A 10,051-nucleotide genomic window follows, 5' to 3' on the forward strand; every position below is an offset into this window, starting at 1 on the left:
TACTGTCCATACTCTTATCGAATATGAGAATTGCATCAATGCTTGTAGCAAATTTTAGTTTTATTCTAAAAATATCAGGCTCAAGCTTTTACCCTTGCATTTTCCTTTCTTTCAGGTAGTTCGATTAGCCTCCTTTCAGCATGCTCCTTCTATACCGCCATTCATAGCATTGCCAAAACAGTCCAAAGTAGACGGGGAAGATACAGGTATGCAGAAAGAGGTTGAAGAAAGAAAAGCTAATGAAGTTGCTGTTGCTGGAGGAGGAGTATCTGTGGCAGTCACTCGTTTTCCTCCAGAGCAGAAACGCCCTATAGGACCTCTTGTTGTGGTAGGTGTGAGAGATGGGGTCCTTTGGCTCATTGACAGGTAATAAATTTTCCTTGTCGTTAGAATCTGAAAATTCTGTTCCAAACCATGATTCCATGATATGTTATGTTTTTGATACCTCCTCATGGCACATAGAAAGCCAGCAATCATTTGATGATGCCCCTTCAAGTTTTATTTTTATGAATCCTAGTGCAAAGTTAGTGATATACTAGTTGCTGATGCCGGTGTGCACATTTGCAAATGCTGAAGATTGGTAAGATCATGGAGATGGATGCATGCTTTCATGTGCTTTTTGTATGTTTTACACTTTAAATTATGTGATGTGACATGCATTTATTAAGCTTACATGTATGACAGGCATATGTGGAACAATGGCCATGACTCATTTTTGTAGTTCTCATCAGCTAGCCAGTGTTTGTTTCTTCTCTGATAAGTTAAAAAGAGGTATACGTGGATGATGCTGTTCGTGTAACCTAGCTAGGACAGAGTTTGATGGTTGTGTCTCATGCTCTCTGATTGTATTAGCTACTTTTTGTTCCACTAGAACTACCATCTTAATGTGTTGTTTGGGTTTCAAAAATTTTTCTTATTGATATGGTCAGGGTATCTAAATATCAGTGTCATTAAATTGTAGTAAGCAGCTAGGATGCAAATGATGGCTTTGAGATAAAATACTTCAAAGTTAGAAAAAAGAATGTTGGTTGTTAGGAACTGGTCATGATCCACCACTTTCCTCATTTATGATAAATATGAGTTGTAGCATCCCAAAATGTATTGTTGCATAGGAATGGGAACAAAGGCCAGTGGACTGGAGGGTATAACCTTACCTTTATAGACAATGCATGACTCTGTGAACTTATCTTTGCCTGCACTTAAATTTTTCATGAAAATATTGATTGAGACTTGTTCTGGTTTGTTTCATTCTTTCATATCAGCTGGGCTGTATAATATTTATTTGGGTTTTTTGCATGTATACCCTCCTAAACATTCAAATTTGCATGAATATCCTTTCAAAATTAATATTTATATGTATATCCTTATAAAATTCTTGTTTTACATGTATATTCTTTTTTTTCTTATTTTTTTGCATATGTACCCACATCATTTAATGCCATTAAAAAAATTAATAGTTTAAAATTTAAATGACTAAAATATCTTTATGGGTAGATGTACAAAAAAAAAATTTATAAGGGTATATATATAAATAGCAATTTTATGAGGGTATTCATGCAAATTTGAATGTTTTGAAGGATATACACGCCAAAAATTTTAATTTAACTTTTATCTATTTTATCTAGATGGATTCAGGCCCTCTTACTCTACAATATAGTAACATATTACATAATATAACAACACGATGACGATATTATATAATATTTTATGTATTAGAATATTATATTATATTTTATTTTTATGCAAGATGGGATGATTATGCCCACTTATAACAATATGATATACCTTATACACTTCATAAAGATATTTTCAATAAAAATTTTTAAAATAAAATATAATATGATTATAAATTCTTATTGTTACATAATGTCCAAATCTACAACTATGTCCATTCTATGCAAATGTACAAGCTATCCATCTGATATTAAATTTTAGATACTTTTCGTAGAAGCATATTATTATATATTAGAGGAAACATGGATGGTCATGATCTGTCTATTTTCTAGATAAAATAATTTTGATCTAGCATTGGATAAAAAGATCATTTTATCTATGTAAATTAACAAATTAAGTAAATTTATTATTTTAGTTGTATATGTTAATTTTTCTTCATTAGAATAAGGAAAGAATTAACAAACCAAGAGAGGTATATTTATATTAAGGATTTTTTGCGTGTATACCCTTCTAAATATTCGAATTTATGTGAATACCCTCATAAAATTGCTATTTGCATATATATCTTTATAAATTTTTCTTTTTGTACATCTATCTATAAGGATATTTTAGTCATTTTAATTTTAAACTACTAATTTTTAACGGTGTTAGATGATATGGGTACATATGCAAAGAAAGATATTTTATGAGGGTATACATACAGATATCAATTTTGAAAGGATATTTATGTAAATTTGAATGTTACAGAGGGTATACATGTAAAAAAATCTTATTTATTTTTGTTGGTGACATTCTTTTGGAGTTTTCTTGAAGGATGCCAGATATTTTTAAGCATGGACACTATTCATTCCTATTCATGTTGTAGTTTGGATTGATGCTTTCACTTTAACCTGCTTCCACCATCATATATAATTAGAAAATCTGGAAGCAATAAACTACACATGCTTCTCATTCGAGAATGGCTCTAACTTTGCCTGCTCATCTCATATTTCCCCACCTTCTCCCTCCCCCCGCCCCTGCCCCTGCCCCTGCCCCCCGACCCCCACCCCTTTTTTTCCCTGTTTTCAATGATATATTTATTGCTGCTTGTGGATCTTTGGCTAGCCTTTTTTAGTTACTCAAGTAGGTTACATTCAAGAGAATGCTTCAAGAGTATGCACAGGTGCTATCACAGTTTGACCGATAGTGCTAACCATTTTAATAATAATAAATGCCCTACTAACAGGAAGATGACAGCATAATGTTTGTTTGGAAGAAAATTATTTCGTTGTTCTCATGTATTTTATGTATACCACAAAAGAAGTTGGAACGTTTTCTTCCTATATTTGTTTTCTTTTGTTCTCTGTTAAGGTTTATTTGGATCGGTACATTTTATTTTCTTCTCTTTGACAACTTCTGTGCTTTTAACTAGTATCTTTTTGTTCAATTGAAAGATTGTTTTATTTCCAATTTGCCTATTAATGCTTTTTCCCGTTTTATAGAGTAATCATCCTGCATCTTGTTAGGTAAAATACTTATTAAAACATATCCTGAGCCTAGCCTGTGATACCGTCTGGTTACTTATACAGTCAGCAATTATCTGATGATTGAACTATGCCTTTCAGGTATATGTGTGCGCATGCCTTGGCCCTCAGCCATCCAGGTATTCGTTGCCGGTGTCTTGCTGCCTATGGAGATGCAGTTAGTGCAGTAAAATGGTATTGCGACCGAAGATTTTATACTGTGATTGCTTCTTGAAGAACATGTAATGAATTTTACAATACTTCCGCAGGGCAAGTAGACTTGGTCGGGAACACCATGATGATTTGGCTCAATTCATGCTTGGGATGGGATATGCAACTGAAGCTCTTCATTTACCTGGAATATCTAAAAGGTTCGAAGTGAAGGCATAATATCTTCAATTTTAATTGTGTAGAACTGTTAGATAGCTTCTTCGTTGTTTCCTTTTTGCTAACCTAGCAAGACCTTCTGTTCTTGGCGCTACTTGGCTTTGGTCGTGATCAGCCATGGACGGTGGTAACCATTTAGAGTTCAGGGGTCAGTTCATGGTATTAAAATTATGCTGATGTTCCCCAGGTTAGAGTTTGACTTGGCCATGCAGAGCAATGACTTGAAGAGAGCTCTTCAGTGCTTGTTGACAATGAGTAATAGTAGGGACATTGGGCAGGAAACTGCAAGCACTGATGTGGCTGAGATACTCAACTTAACAGCTGCTAAGCAGGAGAACCTTGTGGATGCTGTCCAGGGAATCTCCAAGTTTGCCAAGGAGTTTATGGACCTAATTGATGCTGCAGATGCTACGGGACAGGCTGATATTGCCCGCGAAGCACTCAAGAGACTAGCCGCTGCAGGATCTGTGAAAGGTGCTTTGCAAGTAAAAGTTTTGAGAGGAGTCGCCCTGCGACTTGCAAATCATGGGGAGCTGACTAGGCTTTCGGTATGTAATTATCTCTAAATACTTGTTTTTGAGTCTCTGCATAAAGGTATTGTACACCCAACAGCACAAGCATCCGCATAAACAAGAAAGTAAGTCCTGCATTGAGTTTTTGTCTATCTTGCTGGACCATAAAGCAAGGTTCAACCTTGATGGAGAGTCTTCTTATTTCCCTTACAAAATTTTCCAAAATTATGCCCAAGTTTCAGGTTTTTTTTTGTTAAATCTTTTCAGTGACTTCTTTCTATATGTACATGGGACGTGTTAAAACTTGACGTAAACTCATGAATTTGGTCAATTATTTTACTCAAGGAGATGCTTTGTGTTCGCTGGTGCGTGTGTTTGTACATCATTTTTAAACTAGGCTTAGTAAGTTATATTTGAAAGTCAAAATTCTAGTGATGTTGAAGATTTTTTTTTGACATATTATTCATTTGATATGAATTCTTGAGTGGTAAATATCTCCATTGCTAGAGCTTGCATGAGATGGTAACTGTTGCTGCCATCCTGAACCATCTCCACTACAATTCCTTCCCCAACCTCCGCATGTAAGCATCTTATCAATGCAGCCTCCATCTATTCTCATCTGCATCCTGCGCCCAAACCCCTTGCACCATTGCTCCCTTGCTGCTCCACGTGGCTACTCTTTGCACCTGCAAAGGTTCAGCAGGTTCTTCTAGCTAAAGTATCTGGGGAGTTGTAGTATCCTTTTTACAGAATGTAAACATTGGAATGATCTGACAAATATTTGTCACTAGCAATATTGTTTTGTTTGTTATAGAAAATTGGACCCCTAGGGTCTTATAAAATTTTTCCTCATGGCTTCCTTGTTTTCAAACTTTTTGCGGCGATATTTTTTATGTATCTTCTTACAACAGTTTTTGTAAGGGATATTTGTGGTTCTTTTAGCTGTAATATATTGTGAGTGTTTGATACATGTGCCTTTTTAACGATTTCTTCATTAAATATGATGAGAAAGCCAACCTGCTGAGTTTAAGTCATTACTACTACTTTGATGCCTGCAAGTGTCATGGCACATGCAGGAATGACAATGCTCAGAGTTCTAAAGAATGGATTTAAATGATAACTCTTGTATATCTTCCAGGCATTGGTCACGAATTTGATTACAGCTGGCCATGGACGTGAGGCAGCATTTGCTGCTGCAGTTTTGGGAGATAATGCATTGATGGAGAAGGCATGGCAGGACACAGGGATGCTTGCGGAAGCCGTGCTTCATGCTCATGTAAGCATTCTTCTCCACATTCACCCACAGGAATGCCCACACTTCACTTTCCTAGAACTCCATGGATTTTAGTCTCCTTCATGCTTGTAATTAAATGGTCCTTGGTTTCAGAAACACGATAATTATCAGAAAATGCATGCCAGCCATCGTGCTTATGATGTTGTTTGTGGTAACGGGTGATCTTTTTTATCAGTTGCACAAGAATAGTTGCAATTTATAATGGTTCCTCCTATCTTCCCTGATAGTCACAAGTGGCAGCTCATTCGAATTGGCCACATCATCTACTTGTAAGCATAATATCTGTATGATCATTGGTTTCTAGCCCTTGGTGTCATATAATTTGGTCTATCGAACAGAGTATTAACCTATTAGGTTCTTTATAAGGGCTGATACAACTATGAACAAATGAATATACTTGACTAATTTTTGTGATGCTCTAAGGCTATGGCATGGTGCTACTTATTTTGGTGTGCGCTTTATAGTGCAATGATACTCAAAAGGATGAAAGGCCTTGACTGTTATCTAGGATCATAGTTTTTTTTTTTTTTTTTTTGTCTTTTTTGTCAATAAAATGGTAATAGTTGGAAAGCTTGCATTGTTCCTTTATAAAGTCTAAATAGGGCCATGTTGTGTGATTGCCAGGCCTCTGATATTCTTTTATTTCTTTTAGGCCCATGGACGCCCAACACTGAAGAACCTGGTCCAAGCATGGAATAAGATGCTACAAAAGGAGCTTGAGCATACACCTTCTGTAAAAACTGATGCTGCTGCTGCTTTTTTGGCTTCGCTTGAGGACACAAAGCTTACGAGCTTAGGCGAAGCTGGAAAGAAGCCTCCCATAGAGATCCTTCCCCCAGGGATGGCATCTCTTTCAGCTCCTCCTATTACAATTAAAAAGCCTCCAACTTCTGCAACACAGACCGCTATTCCCACTTCGGGGCAAAGCACTGCTCCCGCTATGGCACAGAGCAATCATCCTGCCACCCAGGGCAATTCACAGGCAGAGCCAGATAAACCATTAATGTTGGAGGCACCACCACCTGCGGAAAAAATAGATAGCAATCCTCCAGTCTCTGAGCCTCCGAGCAGCCCGGCTGCTTCCACAGAGGGTGCTCAAGTTCCACCTGTCACAGAGGCCTCACCTGTCGCAGAGGCACCACCTATCGCAGAGGCACCACCTCCCACAGTGACTGCTGCCGAATCTCTTTATTTTCCTTAATTTTTTGAATTTTTTTATCCACTCCATTCGTTTTTTGGTATTCTTTTTTGTTTATTTGCTGTTCTGTTGCATCTCATATTGATGCTAGTTTTTTTCCCTTCTAGCTTAGCTTTCACCAATGGAGCTAGTGAGTGGTAAACCGCTTTCTTCTGTCTGCTGTTTAGCGTCACCAAGCATTTTACAGCATATGATAGTTCTGTGATTTATGGTAGATTTTTTTTTTTTTTTTTTGGGAATGAACTGAAGAGTAAGAACCTTGGTGAGTGATATATGGAGACATTCTTCCTACTTGTGAGTTATAGCTTGTTGGATTAGGAGTGAGTTTGTCAGAGGTGACCCTGTCTTGATAATAGCAGATCAGACCAAGCTGCACTGCAGGTGTTGCGTGCAGCCAGATAGTTGTTCTCATAATGCAGTTACTATCATATTTCGTGATTGCCAGATTTCGAAAGTCCACGCTGCCATGCGAAGCAAATTCGATGCCTGACGAACAGGCAAAGCTAGAACCATGAGTGTGAAGGCTGGAGAGGACTTGCCTTCGCTGTCCTGCATAGCCAGTTTGTAACTTGCTATTTTGTGATTCTTATTGGGTTTAAAATCGTCAGAAGGTGAATTGACTGCCGGCGAATGAAAGCTGCAGGAATTTGGCTATTTTCAAAAGTTGGAGATGCATGTAAAGAATTTACTTGTGAAAACATTCAACAATAATTAATTTTAGTTTGACGGGCTAGGTAATAGCGCAGCTGCGTTCAGAGGAAAACTGGTTTTGATAGAGAATCCCATATTTTACTCAAATTGACCAGGCTTGTTTGTTCGGGTTTCGGTGGGGTTCGGATTTGCTGGTTGTATTTGAATTTCCATGACGCATTGTGTATGAAAACTAAAATCTACTTCATATATTCATTTTTCAAAGTTGGAATGGGGAGAAAGTGGCCGAGGGCCCTATCATGGCCATCGGTGGTCGGAGGAGGTCCCCACGGTCTGTTGGGTCACCCAGGACCCTACGACGGCGCATGCCGTGTTGCTTCGGTCACGTTTGGTAAGTCCATTGGATTGGTGGTACGATTTCGATGGGTCGCCTGACGGGCAAGTTTCTGGGACGGTGACCGTCGCTGGAGTTGATGTCCCGCGACTTTAAGCTCAACCGGAACCGCGAACATGACTTTCTTCTGCTGGTTGCGCCGGAGGAAGTGCCTGCGCGAACAAGAAATGCTAAAACGTTGATTGTGGAACCGCAAGCGACCTATGGATTAAATAATTTAAACCATTTTTTTCCATACAAAAGATCGATAGCATAAAAATAAAATAAACCGTGTCGAGTTTTTCTGACCAAGTAAATTACTTTAAAAACGAGCAAGGAAGATCTATCTCCATGCGGCGGGAGCGACCCTTTCCAATACCTCGCAGTGCGTCCTGCATTGGATCCATGTGACACCTACATTATAATAAGGAAGCGTATAGCTGACTCTCGTTGGTAAAACCTGTCTAGACACTTGGAAACATGATCAATTAAAACAATAAAAAAAAAAAAAAAAACCTGCCTACATATGCACTTGAAAACATGGGAAAAAAGAGAGTAAAAACTATAAATAAAAATATGTTAAATCAATATTTATGTAGTTATCTTTCCGTGACTGACTTGATTAGCGGTGCTATTAGGAAATTTCAACGCCTGCCGCATTTCGCCCTACCTTCACCAACAAGTCGATAAAAAGGGTTTGTAGCCGTGAGGCACCCGTCGTTTATTTTTTGTGAGACCTAACGCGTTTTAATTTTGAAACGAATCACGAGCACGCTTTATACGGAGCACCCAGTTCAAACCCCCGCAACCTCGTGACAAGTTCCTGCTGTCGCTACGGGGAGGCCTTTATCAGATCTGGACTCCGCTTTGAAATTTTTGTACTGACGAGACTGCTTTGCGAATGTGAAACGCAGAACTTACCTGAGGAAGGCTCTCCAGTCTCCACCTCAGGCTTTAACTACCGTACCAAATTCTTAATATAAATTTAAGTACATAATTTAGATGCATAACCTGAAAAGGAATCCAAGCTCTTTTTTTTTTTTTTTTTTGGGTAGAAAATCCAAGCTCTCTCTGATAAACGTTTGCACAGATTTGAACGGGATAACTCTACCACTCTATCTGCATGCGACACGAATTAGTCTAGCCATTGACTTACCAAAGCTTTTTTCCAAGTTTTCTGCCCATCTTTCACTCTTCCTTGGCTCAAGGCAGGACCATGTTGGTCTGTTAATTTGATGTTAAATTAATTTATATATTAGAAACAAAGATCTAAGAAAAAATTATCTCGCCACATAATTTTAACCCTACAGTTCTATGGACAATCATATTTATTTTTTTTCTCACCTATCGATAAACGATATGGAACACTCCAACTTAGCCTTTTCTTCCAAGCAATCATTGCTTTTTCTACTCCATATAACATGTGGCTAAGTTCATTGACTTTTATTTCACACATCTTAACATATAACATAATATCCCTTTGTTTTGTATCATGCAGGAGCTCTTATATACTTTTTTTTTTTTTTTTGCCTTTTTATCTCAAACATGCTGCAAAGTTTTAGAGAAGAGGTTCTCTTATTTGTAATATATCTTTTTTTTTACCACTAGAATTTTTAATTTAAGTTTATAAAAAAAATCATATGAACAAATAGTAAATTTATTATTTAATTGAATCATATATTTTCAATTTTGTGCCAATGTAGTTTCATGATACTCTCCTACGATGATTATACATCAACATAGATTGTAATGATCCTTTTTAAGGTATTCTTGTCGGATAATTATATCTCTTCTAACATGAAGATATAATATACATGAATTGTAATTGTACTAAAAAAAATATTTTTTATAAAGATCTTCTTATTGAATACACTCTTATTCGATGCTATTCTTTTTTATTTTAACTATTTTTACGTGTACCTGTGAGTTGTAACGGCATTACAAATTGTTCGGGATTTGTAATAATAAGGAGATGGTGCTAATTCCATCCCGTAGAGTGACGTCATTTTGACGTCATTGTCCTCCGGCTCCCTCGAGCGATCTTGAAGAAGACCAACAAGTGGCAAACCATGTGGCACGTTTCAAAAAAAGAAAAAAAAAAAAGAAAAAAGAAAAAGTGCCCTTGGTGGGTGGAACCATCAACGAAAGAACCGGTCTCGCGAAGGTTAAAAAAAAAAAAAACCGCGTGACCGCCGACAGCGTCCCTCGCGTCCGCGAACAAAGCTACTAAATTTTTACGTACGAGATCATTTAACCTTTTATGCGGGGACTGCATCTGCCGTAGGTTTCGGCGTCCGTCATTTTTTATTCAGCGCGACCGCCGCAGGACGCGCATAGAAAATTCTGTGGGCGCGTCCCGAGAGAAGGCTGTCGAAGAGGAATCAATGCTTTATCAGTGGAAGTGGTGGGTGACAAGCATCACTCTTTCCTTCTTGCGCGCGTTTGATTCCACTCCTTTTT

The 10,051-nt window shown here is 37.8% G+C and overlaps 1 protein-coding gene across 1 annotated transcript in view; it reads left to right on the forward strand.

The window, feature by feature from the left end:
- Positions 1-6,781, forward strand: part of LOC105039060 (uncharacterized) — a 36,533-nt gene extending 29,752 nt beyond the window's left edge. Inside the window, exons 16-21 of the mRNA XM_010915042.3 lie at positions 116-366; positions 3,279-3,371; positions 3,446-3,547; positions 3,751-4,111; positions 5,214-5,351; positions 6,022-6,781. Of these exons, the coding sequence (XP_010913344.1) occupies positions 116-366; positions 3,279-3,371; positions 3,446-3,547; positions 3,751-4,111; positions 5,214-5,351; positions 6,022-6,570 (1,494 nt within the window). The 3' untranslated portion in view covers positions 6,571-6,781. The remainder of the gene's footprint in view (positions 1-115; positions 367-3,278; positions 3,372-3,445; positions 3,548-3,750; positions 4,112-5,213; positions 5,352-6,021) is intronic.
- Positions 6,782-10,051: the final 3,270 nt, after the last annotated feature.

This window comes from Elaeis guineensis, chromosome 2 (genome assembly GCF_000442705.2).
Source record: "Elaeis guineensis isolate ETL-2024a chromosome 2, EG11, whole genome shotgun sequence".
NCBI classification, from domain to species: domain Eukaryota; kingdom Viridiplantae; phylum Streptophyta; class Magnoliopsida; order Arecales; family Arecaceae; genus Elaeis; species Elaeis guineensis.